The sequence below is a fragment of the Trachinotus anak genome, unplaced genomic scaffold, assembly GCF_046630095.1.
Source record: "Trachinotus anak isolate AG129_WGS33_773 ecotype Australia unplaced genomic scaffold, CSIRO_AGI_Tana_v1 ptg000023l, whole genome shotgun sequence".
Lineage (NCBI taxonomy): Eukaryota > Metazoa > Chordata > Actinopteri > Carangiformes > Carangidae > Trachinotus > Trachinotus anak.
The window spans coordinates 4130-25407 of record NW_027273874.1 but is presented as its reverse complement, the minus strand read 5'-3'; the positions used below and the strand labels follow the sequence as shown (position 1 = coordinate 25407).

The 21278-nt window shown below is 38.7% G+C and overlaps 1 protein-coding gene and 1 long non-coding RNA gene across 7 annotated transcripts in view; both read right to left on the bottom strand.

Moving 5' to 3' along the window:
* elavl2 (ELAV like neuron-specific RNA binding protein 2) overlaps positions 1-17079 on the bottom strand; it is a 31266-nt gene extending 14187 nt beyond the window's left edge. For 2 of the 6 annotated variants that reach the window (XM_071459395.1, XM_071459400.1), the window contains exons 1-3: positions 15313-15472; positions 3564-3654; positions 2048-2291 (exon numbers count right to left, since the gene is read on the bottom strand). In XM_071459395.1, coding sequence (XP_071315496.1) covers positions 2048-2291; positions 3564-3635 — 316 coding nt within the window. In that variant the 5' untranslated portion in view covers positions 3636-3654; positions 15313-15472. Of the gene's footprint in view, positions 1-2047; positions 2292-3563; positions 3655-15312; positions 15473-16782 lie in introns of those variants that run through there. The other 4 variants (XM_071459399.1, XM_071459397.1, XM_071459398.1 and 1 more) reach the window with 4 other exon arrangements.
* A 1888-nt stretch (positions 17080-18967) lies between these two features.
* On the bottom strand, positions 18968-21043 carry LOC139607084 (uncharacterized). The gene is made up of 3 exons (XR_011684780.1): positions 20897-21043; positions 20353-20418; positions 18968-19449 (listed from the first exon to the last, which is right to left on the bottom strand). It is a non-coding gene; the product is annotated as an uncharacterized lncRNA (long non-coding RNA).
* Between the last annotated feature and the right edge of the window lie 235 nt (positions 21044-21278).

Sequence of the window (21278 nt, the reverse complement as noted above, 5' to 3'; positions counted from 1 at the left end):
TTAGATACTCTTTAGTCTTCTCTGCTTTTAATTAATATTTTAAAAACTACCCATGTCTACAAAGTAAGAAGAAAGGTGACATAGAGGAACCTAATTTTTTGTATTGTGTGTACAGGTCAACTAAAATGATGAAACCTGATTTTCAAGTGTAAGTCTATGAAGATGAGTGCTTAGGGGGCCAACAGAAAATGTTTTTCTTACTCAAACCACAAAAAGGTTATTAAGTTATTTGCTAAATCAGAGTCTACATGTGTACTTATTAAGAGGGGCAGGTAATAATGCCTCAAGTCCTTTTCTCTGAAGGGCAAGCTGATTTCAAACAACCTGTTTCATTTAGTTCCTTGCACTTAAATTACTTTGAGTGCCATATTCACACTTACTCCTTTTAATATGCAACATATCATGCTGCATATTAACATACTATGTTCAATCATCCAAGCAGACTGCACAACACTGATTTTATACGAGGATCACTTGTCAATTCAGCTCAAACCATTTCACACATTATCAAATGCATTTCTTGTATGCATGGTTACACAAGGGCATTTATTCCATGCAAGACTTAACACTAGACAATTTTCATCATCATTGCATGCCAAAAGTCTAAATTCTGCAAATGCATAATGAGGTTCTCATTATGTATTTACACCATGCCTTCCATCCTTAAAACGCACCGTTCTTGGTTTGTGGTCTACCTCCTGCTGACATTTGTTTCCAGTGACATAAAATATGAAGGCTTTGATTTATAGAGCACTTACACCGTGCTACGCCAGTTGAGCAACCACTTAGTTCTCTTTAAAAAAGTACTTTACTACAAATGTGTCTATAATAGACATGCTTTTTAAAGAAAGCCTAAAAGAAGATGGCATAGCGTTGTTATAGAAGCAAGGAGAGAGACTTTAGCTTAACATGTTTAGCACGGTAGACAACATTTTTAGAGTTTAGGCTGTTAGTGGTTGTATGCAACTATAACAACCATGCAAACACATTCTGGTCAGTTACACATAAGCATTGTGAAATATTGAACATTATTAATATTTCAAAGCCTGATATGATTGGGCGCACATCTTCCATGACAATTAAATGAAGGTCACAGCCTTGGAGAATAAAGAATCTATAATCATCAATGTTCAAGCCACTTAGTTCAACAATGTTTCCCAGTAAGTGCCCTCTGCTCTCCAGCCTCTTTTCAACTGAAAGACATGTTCAATCAGCCAGGGCTGCTGATGTTTCAGGATCACATGCAAATGAAACAGATGTGTGTACACATCCTGAAAAAGGCAAGAGATGCTCATGTGCCTGATCACTGGATTGCGTTATAAGGAGCAGATAGAGGAAGTTCTTGGTAACCTTGACCAAAACAGCAAGCAGTAAGAATCAAGCAGCCTCAGCCAATATCGACCTGCTCACGTCACACGGGCCATGACAGTGAGTGCCTCTTTATGCTGCATTCCTCCCATTAAAACAACCTGAAATCATAAGCCAGTCTTTCACCTGTAATTGAAAATGAATGTCCCTTGAAATTCCTCTGGTAAAGAACCAGGGAAATACCCTCTTTGTATTCCATAGTATCTATTTCAATTTCCCTAGGGCCTACTTTTCAGGAAATGCCACTTTGCTAGTGGCACTAGTATCGTCCTCCATATTAAAGCAGCATATAAAGCAATTAAAATCAGTCCTTATGTTGCTGCCTGGCAGATTTTACAATGGCTACTATGTGAAGACGGCTACACATCACATATACAAAGAGGAAATCACATAATGAGCATGCATAAACAAAAAAACTTGACAACTGACATGGACAATACTGTTAGTAGGGCCCACTGATACATTATCTGGGTTCCATGTTGAGTGTTAGTAAGAGAAGAAAAATATTTTGTGTTCATTACTTTCATCTTAAATTAAATCTAGTTAATTGGAAAATTTGTGTACATTTGTGTGTCAATTTTATGACAAAATGAACGCACATACTTGCAGCCAATAAATTCAGAGTATCCGTTGGGCCGAAGCTACTAACTAGCCATAGCAATGCAATCAGATGCGTTACCTGTTATTTTGTCTCGAACTAGTTTACAGGACTCAATTTCGCCGATGCTCCCAAACAAACTCTTCAGCTCCTCTTGGGTCATGTTCTGAGGCAGATAGTTGACTATCAAGTTAGTTTTACTGTCCTCTATGCTCCCTGACTCTACAGGTGAGGAGCAGTTGTTTGAGATTGTTGAAGGACCGTTGCTTGTGTTGTTGCAAGTTGGCCCATTGGACAGCTGTGTTTCCATGGCAGCAATTACCTGCTAAAGAAACAGAAGAAAAAAAAAAAAAAAAAAATCAAGTCAAAACCACATGCAAGTCAAACAAAAAAAAAAAAACAAAAAAAACACGAAACATCAAAAATGCCAGATAGTTAAAAAAGGACGCTCTTCACACATTGAAACATTGCTTTGTTGGTGATTTTTAGTTCAACAAAATTAAAATTACTTTTAACGTCAACACAAAAGATCATAAGGCACTTAAGTTGTAGGAAACACACAAGTCTAAAGTAGTGACTGTCAAAACATATTGTTCATGCTGTGTCTCTATTGTACATTACCATAATTTACTGTAGCAAAGAAGTAACATTGTAGGTCATCACATTTATAAAAATGTAGATGATGTAATACTGTGAATGTCAATACTTTGTCCCCCTCAGAACAGGTTGGGGTAGGTTTTTCAATTATGTAAATGTATGCCTTTAGCATAAATACCTGTCTAAATGTGAAATGGTTCTACATTGCTACCACAAGTGGAAAAAACAAAGATAGGAAAACAAGACTGTACAATGAATTCCCTCTCTGCTATTCATGATTGCTGCTTTTGTTTCTAGGCAAACAGAAGAGTTTTTTTTTTTTTTTTTTGTTTTTTTTTTTTTTTTTAAACAAAAGAAAGCAATGTGACAGTCTATTGATCTGTCAGAAGCTCAACAATTGAGAAAGCAATATTAAAGTTTAGGTGGCATGTTTAAACATATCTCTCAAGGTTAAATGTGGCGACCAAAGTGAAACATTTCATTCCGCAAAATAAACTAGATATGCAATGCCTAAAGCAGCACCAAAACTTCAGCCATCAGTACACTAGCGTCGTACAACAGGCCTTAAACAATATAATAATCAGTGAAGGCAACCAACAACAAGTTAATGTATGAAGAGTCATCCTTTGTTAACAGATTCACCATGTGCAGAAAGCAGATCAGTGACATCACACAACGATGCATATTATTCTTAGGCAATCACATTTTGACTAATTTGTGCACAGGGGCCATGACATTACACATGGATAAAGTATTTCTATGAGATAAATATATATATCAGAGTAGCAGACAGGTTTAGACCATACCAATAGAGCCAAACATTAACTTGGGAGCTTTTCATACACAAAACCCAAAAGTGCCTGAATTCCAAATTGAACACGTGATTAATTTGGTTTGAACGTCGAAATATGACAGAGCTAACGTCATTGGTATGGCCTGAGCACTGAGACAAAAAGCAGGCTGTCTGGCCGTATGATTTCAAAAAAGAAGTGCCACAGACCCCAGTCCAAGGCTCAGGCGCCCACGAACCACTTCTAAGCAGAGAAGCCACATCGCACAGTCTGACTGCCATGTTAGTTTGGAGTTGCCGTCTGAAAATGTGGACACAAAAAGCACTTCATGTTAGATCAACAAGAACAAAAGCAACAGTCAGAGGTGATCACATGTCATTGTTGGGGAGAAGAGAAGGAGGCTATATTTTTTGAACTAGCTGTCCATGCAGATTGGCTTAAACCAGGAAGAAGGCAAAAGGCAATGTCTCACTTAGTCACAATTCATCTTCAGTAAGGAGCAGACAGCAGAACCGAGAAGTGTAGAGTGTTCAGTTAAGAGAGAAACCTGGCCACAACATCAGGGACAATAAGCATGAGGAATGGCAATTAGTAAAATGGATGGGATTGCTGCACAAAGACACTCACTAAAACTGGAGAGCACAAATCAATTGATGTGCTGAGATTGCTCACATCCAGCAACAGAGCTGATGCTTGTGTTGTGCTGACACATCCCACATTTGTCAAGCCAGTCTTTAGCACACAACACACTAAAACTGCAAACATCCACAATAAAATAATGTACAGGTCACTCACAAGTCTTAACATACACATACTGAAGAAACTACTGACAACAGGTTCAAATCACCAAGGTGAGATTATACAAATTCACCAATTAGTCATGGGACATATTTACAGTATAAGACAAGAATAACAAAACTAAGGCTTACAACTATCACCATAATAATCCATAAAATCCACCAATTCATATTGATATACTCTATTGCAAAAGCAATCTATAAGGAAAACCTCACTACAGTCATTTACAATCACACCAATAAAAACAAGTGCACTTAAAGTACATTTGTTACACTAGTTTTAAAATAGAAATGCACAAAACTGATCACAGGTGATAATCAAAATGATACAGTTTTGGTCATTTAGCAACTTCCTGGGAGGAACCCTGTACATGACTGTGTTTCAGATGTGCCTAACCTTGTAATATAAGCTGTAACTGCATACAGAAGAGACCAATATTCAGCTTGACAGAAAACAAAAGGGGATGGGCAGGATTGTCTCCTCAGGATATAGCTTAAGACAAGCTGCTCTCTCCTGTGCCCTATATGGATATTATGTTTAACAGATACAAATATATAGCATTTGTATAATACAAGTATTACATAATACAAATCCAATCATAGACTTTAGATGTTAAGGTGGCAATATTTTATAAAAACAATCAAAATTTCAACGAAGATGACTGAGCATTTAGAATCCTATTTTATGAATTTGTTTCACCCTGTTGGTCGCATCTAAGGAAAAAGTCAACTTGCCATAACTCAAATGCAAATTGATTTTCTACAGTCAAGTGTAGAAAAAAGAAGTGGTTGTCAGATGTACAAGTATAAACCTGATCAATATTTCATCATGGAGAGCATCTTAAACGACAGTCAGTCAGTCATGTGCTATTTTTAGTGTTTCACCATACTCAACCATAGAGATGGATAATGTATTCATTGAAAACATTAGATTTTAAGATTTCCTTCTCTAATTTCAGAAAGCCAGAGAACGATAAATCCTTTGTGTCATCTTGATTGCACTGCCTTTATTTAAATTTTTGTTCTGCCATCTATAATACTATTCAACCTCTCATACTGTGTTCCATGCAAATAGATGTCAATAAATCGCGCTCAAACATCCTTTTCGTCTTACTTTCTTTATAGATTCAGTGAAAGATTTTTGTGCTACGAGGTATTTCTTGTTAGCATTTTAAAATGTTGACAAAATAAAGTCGGTGTAGTTGTCGTGACAGAAGAGGACCTTTGATTTTTTTTTGAACAAGCTGTCTCTTTCATTTTGCTGCCTGCTAATTGTGTCACAACTCAGCCACAGCTCAGCTGTCACTGACAGCCGCAATGATTGTCTGTGCTGCAAATTATGATGTACATAAAAGTGCATAAACTGACAAAATGCAGCAAACAGCTCGATGTCAGTCAGATCAAACAGCTGTAGATCTACTCTGGATTCTCACTTGATTAGAAAATAATTATAGCTTATTCAAGTTTTACTGTGAGTCCACTGTGATGGCGTGACTAAAAATGACAATTTGCTTAACAATGTTACCTATCTAGGTATTTAGACATTTTATATTCAGAATATCAGTGTTTTTCTTTGTGTACACAACAAAGCTGGCCAGTAGGGTGGAAATGTATGTTTTTGCCCAAGTACAAAGCGCACTAATCAGGATTACAAAGAACAGTATAGTTTGCATTTATCAACATAGCATATATTTTTACATCTGGTTCAAAGTGCACAAACAAATGCGCACGCAATGGCAGATAGCAGATAATATACATTGGCAAACATACATGGTTATGTAAATGTGTTTTTTCCATTTCTGTTGATCCCTCTTTGGAGCGCTACAGTGTTTGTAATACAGGAACACTGTTCCAAACAGTCACTTAGCACATCATTTAGCAATAAAAACACTGCAAAGTGGTGAAAAACATCTTCACATTGAACACAACCCAGGCATTCACGCCAAGAGCTTAATCTGCCTTTAAGACAGTTCAGCTACACGTTACAGTTTGATTTCTAAAACAGTTTCAGGCAGTTTGTTTTTCCTAAATTGAATCAGGAAGTGTCAGTGACCGCTTTCTGTCAGCACATGACCAACATTTTCATTTCTCCCCTCAAACACATTATCAACCTGGTGTAAACAGTGGTCCCTGTGCTTTTTTTTTGTACATCAAAACAAATAAATTGGTCACTTATTTACCCATTATTTCTTGTAGAAACCACTGTTGTGATGGGACCACACAGGACCCTCGCCAATACTCAGTCAGCTGTGTTTGAGAAGCAGTATTCAAGTGGTGAAGTCTGTGCAAGAAACGCTTCACAACATTGCATTTTCGACTGAATTACACAACAATCCTGTGTCACACACAATATGCTCAACCCAGTGTTTGTAGAGATGAAGCAGTTTAGAGGTCATGTTTAAAATGGCGTGAGGCACATTGTACATATGACAATAAACTACAGAGTAGCAGCATCACTTAGCAGCTTGCCGCTTCATAATGACTCTGCTTACTGACTGACTTGTTCTAGGCAGTGATGTAACTAAACTTGACAATGATAAAATTTGCTGCACTCATGCTTCAACGGTAGTTGAATTGTAACAAAACAAGCAATTTTAAAGACATCAGTCAACCTCCAATGGACTTCTGTCTTTATTTTTGACATTTTAACACTTGAAAAATATAAACAGAGCATTTACAAATTTAAATGAAGTGGCATATGTAATTTATGTGAAAGCTGAACATTCAGACAGAAATTGCTTGCAGGTTGGGGAGAAGTGTGGATAGACTTTTGTTAGTTTTATTTCTGTTTTTATAAAATTCTGTCCATCCCTACCATCACTGTTTACAGGCTTCTGAATATTCTGCGGAGAAACTGCATAGGGAATATGTTGCAGTGGACAAATGCAAATACATTACTCATCTGATTCGCTGTTATGTTCCTCAACCAAGGTCGAAACCCACGGACTACATAACCTAAGCAAAAATACAAATTACAGTCATACAGCAAATAGCTCCAACCCACATGACCCATTAGCACAGATAAATTCCATTCACTAGAACAATAACCTCAGCAGAGTATATGTGACTGTCAAATGGACAATGAACAGGAGAATATTACAGTATGACAATACTAAAGCCTTGAAAAAGACAAACTGGCAAAGGCAAATTTTAAGTTGACTTGCCAAACTGGTCAAAGGAAAACGTCTCTAAGATGACAGACAGTTGTGTCTTTACCGTCTTGATTTACCCAATCTCCCTTAAAGGAAAATGTTGCTGATGTTTTGAAAAGCACTAAAGTTATAAGAATTACAAATAATGGTAAGCATCAAAACTTTGTTTACAAATTTAGGAATGGCCAGTTCTATGCAAATGAGATCTCTCTCTCTCTGCCAACCTCGCTGCTATTTCCTGTCGACACAGATGGTGCTGCTAGCCACATCTTTACGCCTGCCAGCCAAGGATCTTAACCAGGAGGGTGAAATGCATGCAAGAGGCTGAATACTAGTAAGAAGAGCTGTCTCAATCTCCTCGAGCACATGAGGAATGAGCATCTCTAACAAGTGATATGTACAGTCTGTTACTGTTACCTTTGTTACATTTTTCAGCATGTTTTTCAGCAAATGCCAAGAGATAGTCAAAGGAGAGAAGGTGGTAAACTTGTTAAAGTTGATGGACTGCCACAGAGTGGAAGTGCTTAATGCCTCAACACTCAATGTCAGACAAATCAAGCTGTAAACTCCAACTTTTACAGGTCTATTCCTCTTGTAGGGTTGGGTCAATGTGACAATAAATACCATGAGATGAGATGAGTGACAACCCTTGGAGATTTCTGCATTCATGTCTGTTTAATTTATCCATAACAGTTTCTCTATCATATCTGATATGCCGGTAAATTACTGCATCACGATGTATATCAATACTGTAATACAAAACTACATGAGTGCATTTTATCCATTTTGTCCACTCTTATTCTCTGATATGAAAAACCACAACCACACATGTCCCAGGGTAGTAAATCAACCTTCAATTAATCATTAACACCCCTTAAAATCTTAACTCACTTACTGAAGATGTGTAAACTTGCTCCGTACAGAGAATGAAGACAGTAGTAGTGTAGTGTAGTGCACATGCTTACAGGCTGTGCTGTTCACAGCTGCATACACACTAACTGCAGGTAATGACTAAAATGGAGCAGGGCCAGGATGTACTACAATGAACACAGTTGTCAGTGGCTTATCTAAGCATCATGAACAGCATACTTCTAAATAAGCAAAGTTTTTACTCTTACTCTACTCCAGACAGCACCAAATATCAATATGGCTTCACAGCTAAAGAGAAAATATGCAATGACTTGTGTTCAAGTGTTATGCATTACATCTGACAACAACAACAAACCTGAAATGATACTAAATGATACTGAGTTACCACCATACCCTAAAACTGAAAGACTGTTATGAGTACACAATGTTTTCAACCTGAACAATGTAAAGCAATACTAACTGCAGCAAATACAGTCAACATCTCCATCAAATACAGAGTATTCCAGTCACACAAGGATGGGGTTTTAAACTTCACAGGGTCAACTTATCTCTCCTGCGGCTCTTTCCATCTGTTATTTGTTTCAAAGTGAAACCAGTTAGTGACTAGAAAACATAAGTACTGCTTTCACATTTCAACGTTTTTGTCGTTCTGTCAACATGACAAAAATGATACAAGGACAGAAATAAAAAAAAAATAAAAAAAACCTAAGTGATATTCATCCAAAATGTTTCATATGCCAAAAATCGCAAAAAGCAGTTACCCACTCCACAAGCAGCCTCCCCCACGTGCATAGTAACAGAGGAAAAGCAGGCCACAAGGGAACATATTGTTGAAGAAAATGACTTATTTCAATCTATTTCATATGTTTCACCTTTTATTCTAAGTACAAAGCACAAACATTGGCTATTGTCCCGACTGAGATAGTGCCACAAGGCAGAAATATTTCATTAGATAAACACTTGGAAGAGAAAGCTTGGCAAGACGCCTCTCCCCAAAAATTTCAGTCAAGGCTTTCACTGTGTGCAGCCAGCAGCCTACTCTTAGTGCAGGCATTTCAGTGCAGAGCATCTTGTTCCCCTTGAGGCCTTGCCTCATGGTTTTCGTCAGAAACCAACCCCAGACAAAGACCACAAGATTCTTTTTTTGTTTCCCCACACCGCTAAGATAAACCATCCACCTCCACAATTTTACCCCACTGAGAAGTCTGCCTTTTAGGGACCCATTAAAGTGTAGCGTGTTTAGTTATTGGTATGCTCAGATCCCACAGCCTTCTCACAAGGGGCAGAAAAGCCTCTGCATGAGGAGAATCCAGTGATTCCCAATTCAAACATAGTGAACACTTCTGACCTAAAATACACAAACGCTGAAGTAATCTATACACTCACTATGACAATATGCAGAAAGCATAAGGGACATTCAAAACTAGTGACAAAACTTTGGCATTACTTTACATGTAAGTGGTCCACTCAAATACTTCAACAAATACTACACGTTTGTGCCTTAGTCATGTATCATCCATCAACCTCTGAAGCTGGCGGTACTGGCTCTGTTTTAGCAGCTCACTCACTGCTAATTAATTACATGGACAACTGACTGAGTGGGAGTTTGGAAGCAAGATTTCACAGCTGATCAAACTCTTGACTGAAGTACAGCTGTCAATCAACCGATATTAAATCAGTTGCAAGCTGACATTTCATACCTGTATCATCTTCAGAACTGAAACAATTAGATTAATTTTTAACTATTTTCACAACTGATTAATCCCTTATGTTATTTTATCAAGCAAAAACATTCATTTGCTGACTCTGCTTTTCTGTATTGACTGTTGGTCAGACAAATCAAGCAATAAGAGCAGGTCTCATTGGCATTTTTCACAATTTTCTAACATTTTATAGACTAAATAACCATAAAAATAACTGATAGATTAATCATAATGATAATTTGTAGTTGCTGCCCTAATCCCGTTCACTTGGGTAACTCTACAAACACACTTCTACCTGGAGACAGAAGTTTATGACAAACGTAGCCTACAACTAAGATTACCAAAGTCCCTTAGCTCCAAATTAAAATCAATCCAAATGATGTATTTAAGACACCACTGCCTCTTGAGGATACTTAGACTGCCATTTTAATTTCAATTAACAGCAGTTTGAGTAAAAGCTATCAAGCAATCTACTCAAGTTAAGAAACATTATACGACTGCCATACTTTCACGCATTGATTTTAAAAACAGTTTCAGTCCTTTTGAAAGATTTCAGATCTTTAAGGAAGGGAAGCAACAAAGTTATATACATTTTACTGTTAACACTAAACATTGATTGTGGTTTCATTTTTTTCCCCTTTCTAGTATGAGCACACCAATTCACACAATTACAGCACTGCCACAAACCAGTTATATTTGATTACACATTGGTCGCCGAAGCCCTTGCAGTTTCAGGTATTACATAAAATATACTGTACAGGCCAATTCTTAAAGACTGTTCATGGGATCAAAACAAGACATAGATATACTGTAATGACCAACGAGGGGAAATGCAGTAGAATAACGTTTTAAAATTTGATAAATACATAAATATTTGAAAACTGATATTTAAAAAGTCAATCTACAAATCAGAATAACTGCAGAACTTCTTTAACCTGAGCCTGAAGCCAACAGTGACATCAACATGTACTTTTATGACACTGAGCACTTAAAAGTGAGGAGGCACGAATCTCTGCTACTAGCTCCTCAGAGGATTAAATTGACCAAGTATGCGTGACAAGCCACAGAGTGAAGAACTCCAGAGTGCACAGACATGCACGGCCTGTCCTTGAAAACTAAAAGCCCACAAGTAAAAGTTCAAAATATCCCAGCTGAAAACATAGATGTGACTAGTCTGCCCACACACACACACACACACACACACACACACACACACACACACACACACACACACAAAAGCAAATGCTACAACATAAATTGCTGTAAAAAGTTCTGGACCACCTCTACCTTAATGAGAAAAATAAGATGCAATGTGATGGCAGCCCTGTGGTGCAAAAACTGTTAAACAGTAAAGTTGTATTTCTGGGGGGGAATCATCGCTGGACCAAGGACACTGGACTGATTTCTCTTTTCGTAAAAAAAAGGAGCATCTCAAATACACACTTTTTAGACTTCAAAGATTTTACGACCTCAACTTATCTGGCCTGTTGAATTGTTTGAAGCATCTTCATTTTACTGAAAGCAAGGACACACTGTTGCACATGTTATTTACTATATCATGTGCTGACAGGACTCCCCCATCTCTTAGGTGTTATGTTGCTCCACAGTCCACACCTCTGCTCAGTATTTCACTGTATCTTTGCTCTACCATTCCTGCTAGCAAGCTCGCTTTCTTTGTAGCTCCACATTTAAAGATTACCAAAATTGTATGAACATAAATGTATGAAGTTTGTCCTGAAGGTGACAGGCTACAGTGGGTAGGATTGAGAGTTGTGTAGCGCCAGCCAGAGCGTGTCAGAATAATACTGAAAAGTGACGCAACTCTGAGTCATAATTGGCAGTCTGCCTCCAATGTAAAATTTCTCACCAGCACTTTTGAAAAAAGGAATAATCCAGCAATGTGGGTAGAAAAAAAAGAAAAAAAACACACACACACACACTCACTACACAGTTCGCCTTTAACAAAATTCTGTTGGGTAGTTTTGTATTGCTCAAGACACTGCAACACATGTTCATCAATATTGACTCCTTTGACCAGAGGCATTTTTTTTTTTTTTTTTTAATTCTTTTTGGCTTGATGCTGTTAGAGAACGAATGGAAAAATATCAACAAGTCAGTCCTAGGGAAAAAGAATATTCTTCATATTTGCTGCTCTGTTATCTCAGTTGTCAGTTTTGATCAAATTATTATTAGTTCTGAATAAGTATCAACTTATGGGTAATTAATTAGTATGTAATACCAAGTAATCCATACAAATGCTGATTCTAACAATTTACTCATAATGAAACTCTAAAAGTAACAACACCATAGACTGGATTGAGGGTGAAACTTAGTTTGACAAATAGTAATAGTTTTCAGATACTGGCCTATCTGCCATTATATAAAAAGGTGCACATGATATATATAAAAAAAGGCTGACAGGGTGATGCAAAAGCTTGGCTCAATATTAGACACTGATGCCAGTGCTCTAGAATTACCTGAAAAAAGCCAGAAATGCTAAACAAACTATAAAAACACTAATAACACACTTGGAAAGAATGTTTAAAGCTAAAAAGAAACTGATTGTTCATTTACTGGGTTTTATCACTGAGGCTGTGACGTTTCAGTCTCTGAAGTGCCTCACCTACTATGACTGTTTTCAACTGGTGGTCCTAGATTATTGACCTGATAAATACACAAAAATGACACTTAACTTAGGTTTATACATTACAATAATTTACCATTAAAAATAATGTTTTGACATCGCTAAGTGTATTTACACCAACTCTGCTTCTCACTGCAATTAGAGCCAAACATTAATACTTTACATTAACTACACAAATCAACACTCACTACATCACGCCCATGCAGAGCACGGGATGTTGTGATCTATTAAAGCCTCTGTGATGCAGTGACAGGGTTCAGGGACACTGCAATGCTGGCCTCCAGTAATGACTGACACATGCAGAGGGAGGGCCACCCTGTGGCCAACAGACAATAAGTACTGAGGGAAAACAGTCCTGTGCACAATCCACAGAGCCCAGACTAGATCAACTGCAGTGGGGGGAGTAGAGGGAGAGGCCACTATGAAAAGAAAGGGGGATGGGCGTTTAAGAAGGACAAAGGGGCAAAATTGCTTTTTTTTGCTTAAGCCACCCACTGTACACTAACCCAGTTCTGACAGCGGCACACATTGCTGTACAGAGCACAGTGATGTGGCCTTTGGAAGTTCACTCACTGTCCTGCATTTTAGTCACTCTGTCAGCAGCCTTTATTTAGAAAGGCAAACGTGGGGGGCTCAATAATACATAAAGACAACCGCTCTTATCTCTTGTCCCTCTCAGTAACACAGAGGCTGCTGCAGTTGTGGAAGTTGCACGTACACAGAGAAAGAAAAATGCCTAAAAACAGCAGATAAATATAGAAATAGGAACATGTTAGCATCTCTTATCTAAAACTGAACCTGTCTTAACCTAAACCTGTGATTAGAGCTGCAATGATACTTACTCTGAATAAAGATCTCTTATATTCTGAATATTACTGTTATTTAGGGAAATTTTATAATATCACTACTTAATCAGCATTCGTATAATATCAAGAACTAAGTAAAAAGGAACTATTATATTTACTCAGGTGACTGGACAAAAACCAGCATAGCAAACTACATTTTCAGTAACAAAGACAGCATTTCTATTCTATTAATCATACTGCATTTGGTCAAAACATTTATCATTTTGTGTCAAACCAATACATGATGATTCTGCAAAAAGTTAAGTAAAAAAAAGTGCATAATTCAACACACTACAATGTCCAAATGTCTTACTAATAAATTATGCTCAAACTAATGAATACCATAGATATCTACTCATATTGCAGTAAAAAGTGCATCACACCTTTAAATCCTCAGTAAACAACCTAATTTCCTTTTGCTGGGCTGTCCCCCTATACCCACAGGACCACAGATGTCCTGTGTTTTGGCAGCCTCCTGGTAAATTAACTGGTCAGGCTTTTAGCTGCTGGCTGGATGATATGTAATCTTTTCATGACCTACCAACTGAAGATTACTCACTGCAGACTGCCAACTATAACTCAGTTGCCTGTGGCTTCAACACATTCACCTGCTCAATATTCAAGACCACATACTATATCCATAAGCACAAAAATGCCATTTGCAAAGAATTTGCCTGTGTTTATATCAGAGATTACAGTTTTACTGTCTTCACAGTCTTTCAGCACAAAAACTGCAATGAAGAATAACCTACTCTTTTACCTGTGGTTGCTTTAATCCAAAAACATGCTTTTCACCATTTACAAGAGGACAGTGACACGACTATTACAAGTAACAGCGAGTGCCGATATCAGGTGAAAATACTGCCACTAATGTCAAAGATAACAATGGAACATAGGGTTTGATGTCCTGAATTTTAAAAGAAAGCCCTCAGATGCACTGCCAAAAGATCAGCCATTGTGTGTGCACACAATAAACTCACAAGTTACTGCAATATTACTGTAATAATACTCTGGAAATTTAGTACTTTAAAGAATAAAAATAATCAGGATTTGATGGAGATTGACTGGAAATAATTACCATTAGAAATGGTACCACAGTTCACAAAAAGTACACCTGCTGCTTTGCTCCAGATATGCATGTAAAAACAGATCTGAATTAAAGTCAGTTGTTTTGTTTAATAGACATATTTAAATTTGAGCGTGGAAACCAACGGAGTTTAAAAGGGTGGCCGTCTCTAGATAATGCGTTTCTAATTGGATGGACTACAAAGTGACTTGTTTAATTGGTTAATCACCGACACCTGTGTTACTGCGGGTAATCTGCGCAACAGATCAACAGGGACCGAAATTGGTTCGTGCAAAATCCAAATTACTAAGCGAACTCTACCGGAACACGTTTATCTAAAGCAGATGCTAAATTGCCAAATGCCAAATTCGTTTTAAGTTTCTTTAGCATTTAAGGAGCAACTCCATGCTAGGCTTAAAGTTACACCAGCAAGCGGCGTGGTCATTTAGCTGAACGCGGTTTGGACAGCCGCCAAAAGAAAGCTTTATGCAAGACATCCGTAGCGAATCAAACAGTTTTGTGTGGACTGCGGCGTTTATCAAACTCAGTTTGAGAGGTTTTTTTTTAATCACATGGCCTTAGTCTTGAGTGGTAGCTAGCACCGAAATGCGGCTCTGCGCTCGCTACTACAGCAAAGATTTATTTGACTAACTTAATTTTAGACAAACCCAGTAAATATCATGTCACGTTAAAACATGAATATTTCCAATGAAGTTCTGCGAGCAGCATGTCCGGTTTGGGGGGGGGGGGGTTTGCTGCGCCTGCTTCTGTTCGGCTTTGCTAGCTACCTTAACTGGTTCAATGCCATTTTCTAATACATTTTCGGCACAGTTAATTTTGGTAGTTGCTGTTTTTTACACTACTCCTTTGTGGTGTCTTACCTTGAGATGTTGAATCGGCGTCGCGGGTATTTATTGGTGTAAAGTCTGCAGACATCAAACTTTTGGTCGCAGTCTTTGCGCAGCGGAATAGGGGGCGGTGGCGGGAACGCGGCCACCCTAAGTAAACTAATCAGACCCTCGGCCAATCAGCGAAGACCCCGTCTCTATCCCGGAAATAGACTACTAACTAATTGATTTGCTGCAGGTGTACTTTGGCTTCATGCTACTTAACGGGAATGCCACGCCAAGCAAAGTGCCACTGCAAAAATGCACATACAACAATGAAACTGCTGGAGCAAAGGGCCCCAAAGCTGCCTCCGCCTGCCATGAGGGTCCCATGGGCATTCAGAGGAAACCAGCAAAATTAGAGATAGTTTAATTTTATCCATTACAGTTACGATAGGGATTTATAAGCTTTGCTGTTTCTATTTTAGATTTCTCACTGATGTGATTTCTGCACCCACACGACAGGCCTATGTATTTGGCATTAATGTTGGTATAAAAGGTAAAGCCTAACCAGCTGACAATAACCTACTGATAAGTTGCCTTTGAACCGAAAAAGGTTAGGATTTTTTTTTTTTTTAGACTAGGAAGTGTAGGGTTGTCCACACTGTGCAATTTAGACCTGCATGAAAATTCAGAAATAGCAAACAAATATGCCTACCATGGCAGAACTTAGAAAATATCATCCAGCAACTCCAAGTAGTACAACACACAAGCTGCACTTAACCTATATAGCATTACTCCTTTTAGAGTTAGACAGAATCTCCAGCCCTATGGGCAATTTTACATTTTATTCAAGAACATACCCTCACAGTAGCCTGCCACTAAGTCTAAATCCCATTTGAATTTGGCCATTTATCCTAAAAAAAAAAAAAAAAAAAAAAAAAAAGAAATGCAAGTTTTGATATTGATGAAAGCTCAGATTGAAAAAATCAAATAAACGTGGTTATTTGCATCCTGTAGCTACTGGTCCAACTCCCAGCATGAAATTCTACATATAACACAGCGCTACTGGTGTAATATTTCCAACATGATCACGGATTTACTTCAGATGCGGTAAAATAACCGACTACTATGCGGATCCCACGTTTCAGCACTCCACCAAGGCCTGTCATTCTACACACTGGAGCCATAAAAGCGTCCGTCCATGTCTGAAACCTTGGGAGGTTTTTGAAGCGAGCACATGTGCGGAGGTAGCCCACTGATCCTGTCGTGTAAGTCTATGATATGCCGAGGCACCGCGATTCAGAGTTGAAAATCAGCCGTCAATGGAAACATGAATGCATCACGGTGACTTTCCTATCGCCCTCACATGCAAAAAGACAGCCTGAGACTACAGTGAATGCATGATCTGCGCTACACACTGTCCTCAAAGAACTGACAAAGGCTGGAAAAAAACCAAAAAAATAAAAATATCGATTTAAAAATGTTTCAGGTGAATGAGCAAATGTGTAAAAAATATCTTACCGTTTCTATAAATGAAAGTTATGGACGTCCTTAGGCAAACAATCTCTGAATGAAACACCTGGCCAATAGCGTGTAAAACTGATGGATTCCGCTCTCTTAGTTCAAACTTGGAAACATAAAAGCCAACACAAACAAGATAAAATGAGGAAATGAAATATTTATTAAATCAAAACACAGAAATGATTTCCTTTCAGCAAATGCATGAAACATAAGGAAAAAAGAACAGAAGAAATAAAAGGAATCAAATCATTAAAAAAGCCGGCTTCTGCCTGTCTCGCTCTTTACAGGTGCGCCACACAAATACGCGACATCACTGAGTGGAAACCAATGCGAGGAGGAGGTTGTCTTTAAAAGGAAGATAGTCCTGCCGGCAAATATATAGGGCCGTATCACAGCATGCCTATACCTCTCCGCTCTCCCCGTTTCATCCACTCAACCTACACATGAGCACGCACTGGACGCGGAAGTATACCTAGAGTAGCTCCATCCACCGCTTATGCACACTGAGGCTCCTCATACCATTGGCTCTAACGCGCTCCTGGTTGGGCTCAGCCGTCTTTCCGAATCACAAGATGCCATTCGTCCTCGCCCCAGTCACTCAAAGCGATCAAGCATCCCCCCCCCCCCCCCCCCCCCCCACCTAAATATGGCATTTGAAGTCAAACATTGCCTCGCCGAGAGATGCACAGCGCAGCAGGCGGGAATAACACCGTGGCTTGAGTGTATTTCGTTTTTTGTTTTTTTTGTGTGTGTGTGTGTTTTTGTTATTTTGTTTTTTTTTTCCTTTCTCACCAATGTATTACATACCACGCCACCACTACTGCCACTGCCTTCAAGAGAGGAGCAACTGGCCCTATTAAAATCACCTCAGCTTTGTGTGCTGCCTTCACGCTTGTGCTCTACTCCAGCTCTTACATGAGGCAACAAAACTACCCGAAACACTCTCCTAACAGGCCACCGTGCCTTTTCCCTGCACCCCCCCCCCCCCCCCCCCCCCCCCCCCCCCCCTTCAACTGTCTGCGCCATTTCAGCCCTCTCCCATCATCGCTTGTCTGAGATCGGCGTCTTATTTTTTTTATTTATTTATTTATTTATTTATTTTGCTGCAAACCGGTTTGCGTCGGTGCAGAAAAGCATGTTCCGTGCGTTCAGCAGGTTTTCAGCACCGCGGACAGCGCAGCTCTCCACCACAGGAGCTGTGGAGCAGCCTACATGCTTCCCACTGTCTGCCTCAGACACTGGCAGTCAATGGTCAGCCCTCAGCACTCGACCTGCAGGCTAGAAACAAAGGTGGGCGTTAATTTGTGCTCCCCTGACATGATTTAAACAACTGAAAAACGCTTTCTTTCTCTCTCTCTCTCTCTCCGAGCTTCACTTGTAGTGATATTACAGCAGTGCCAGCACAATGCACAGTGGTGAGGTCGACTACACTGTTGCACCAGGAGTGGCAGCAGACTTATCCCATGCACATCTTCTGTCGACTTGCAGAGGGTGGAGCAACAGTTAGGCTTGCATGGATACAAGTGAAAGGGAGATGCCTGTAGCAGAAAGTGTTTCAATATGTCAAGCTGCAGAGCAGCACCAGCAAAAAGGCTATGGGCTCATAAGATCACTACAGGAAGCCTTTGACACAATAGGACCTGTATTATTTAAAATCCAACCATGCAATTACATCTTACACATTGCCCAATATACCCATATTTACATGTCTGTTCAGGTGCATGCTTTTCTAAATACATGGATATTTAGATAAATAGTAAGATAATGGCATCCATGTTAATCTGCACAAATCCCTTCACCACTTCCACACTTCACTGACTGGAAAGGGACATTTAAACACAAAGAACACAGAATCATTGAATGAATGGTGTAAAAATAATTGTTGTAACATTCAGTCATATTTTCAGTGATGATGTACAAATAATGGAAAACCTGTGATGATGCTATTCTAAGTTCTCTCAGTTCATAAATACAGGGGATGAAAAAGTTGTACAGTGGTGGGATACCTAAGGATATACAAGTGAGAAGCTGACCTTTAGAAAAAAAAAAACAAAACACCTCAGAGGATTTCTGATATGATCCGAATCCATATTCTTATTTAAAGACATAAAATACATGTCAGGAAAATAAATGAAATAAATCAGGAATTTTGCTGGATAAAGTTTTGCAAGGAGGTGTGTGAAATGTTAATGGGAAATTTTGTTTGTACATTCGTACATTTATTTGAATATCAAAAGTTTTTTTGTTTTTTTTTGTGTGCGTGTGTGTGTGTGTGGGGGGGGGGTTGTCATTCCACTACATTGTTATCTATAGTACACAGCCTTCAAACAACATATTTTAGAAATGAACAAAAGGAGGTCAAATATTAAACAAAATACTGTATTTGTTCAGTCCATAAACAAAATGGAGGTGCTCCTCCTGACTCATCCAGGGGACAGAATAAAATAAAAATAAAATGAAATAAAATAAAGAATGAGAAAAACCGTTCCACACGTGGAAAATAAGTGAAACAAACAAAAACAAAAAAACTCAGCTCTGGCATCATCTGAAGAACTGAAAAACGAAGAATCACTTCAGGATATTGCATATTTGTGAAGTTACATTTGGAGTAAGCCATCTGCGGTCACAGCTGAATGACGTCTGCTGGCGCACACCATGCATCATTTCCTGTTAGTGCAAAGTGATAAAGCACATCAGTCTCTTGAATTGGACTTGCTCACATAGTGTACTATTAACATGAGCATATAATAGGATGCAGAGCAAGTGTCACTGAACATACACAGATCAGAAACATAGTGTGTGATATTGGGATACAGCTTGACTGAAAATCAATTTAGGTAGTTTGATGTTACATCCAATTTTCTGACTTAGGCTGCTCAGAATTTGCATGACAAAGGTCAAACATTTTAAGATGGACAAAAAGAAAAAAAAAATCAAAAAAATTAAAACTCAATCTTCTAAAAAGGTATTTCCAGGCTTTACATCTTGACAGTAGATGTTTAAGTCTGCCTGCTCTGCTTTCTGGCTTTAGGGAAGTTATTCATGCCCACAAATATCAATTAGATCATTAGCATTTAGATAGCATATAAGAATTCTTAAAATGAAAGAACATGGACCTATTGGCCCTATTTTTAATCGTGATTTGTGAAAGTGTGTCTCAAAAGAATGTCAGGAAGGCTTACTGGCCAGGTAGATTATATTTAAAAGATCAGACACAGAGAAGGGTCAGTATATCAGGATAAATCAGGGAAATGTAAGGGCACCAGTACTTCTATGTGACATGTTTCCAGGAATAGAGTTGGACAGGAAAAATATGGAGGCAGCAAATTAACACCTAATAAAGGGGCTGCTGAGCTAATTTCTCTTGTCATCTTAACAAACTCTTTCACTTCAGGTACAGCTGGGCTCCTCCTTAAAGCCTGACTTACATTAGGTTAAACACCCAGAGACAGTATCACAGCCTAGCAGTCAATAATTTAGGCTTGAGGTTGCACTGGTGTATTAGATATTATGCCGCTCAAGAGATTTCACTGCGTGGCAGCCAAGGCAACGATCATTAGAAAATCTTACCAGACTCCCGTAGCTTTGGTCCTGCACCATCTTCCTCTCAGGCCCTCACAGCATGCTCCTGGCCAGCTACACCACACCCAGGCAGCAGGAAGAAAACGACCATTTTGATTCCACCAAGGAGACAAAGAAGCACAGCACAGTGTGGGAGAATGGACCTATTTGACTTTGCTAAAAGCAGCCTATAGCTGGTCAAATAAAAGAGTTATTGGTGGCATTTTACAGCTAGAATGCATCATATGAACATGGTCCTCATGAATCAGATAAAAAGGGATTTAGCAGGTGCAAAAGGCTTAAATACTCTTCATGGTAATGAAACAGCTAACAAACAACAGTCCACTGCCTTCTTATTCCTCTGCCTCTGTCTCTTCCTTTTTCCTGTTGAACTGACAACTGCATGACTAGCACATTGCTACTGTCCCCTCTGGATAAAGTGTATCAACCTGCAGCTGCAGTGACTTTCTTTGGTAGAGCAGCAGTCTTTGTTTTATACATTTAACACACACATCATGCTCTCATCAACTGAACTTCCTGTTCTAAGATTCACCTGGAGCCTGGTGGTGTGGCAAACTGCTTCCTGACCACACCCATGACAGGCTGTCTGGGGGGTGTGGCCTTAAAGGAATATCTCTGAAAAAAAAAAAAAAAAAGGAAATTGAGATTAAGACGTTCACTTTATTATAAAGGATGATGAAATAAAGAACCTGACATTGCAAGCATAAAGGCTTTTCTTGAAACAAGAGTTAAGTAGATTCAAATTCAATTAAATTAAGTTAAAAAAAAAAAAAAAAATCAATAATATTAGAGAATTTTGGCTGCAAGAGCTCAGAGTGCTACAGTTATGTAATGCTGCACAGAACCTACTGATCATGGGCTAAAAGGTGGCAAACAGGGGACTCTTTACTGTAAAGTATTTTGACTCTAATGGA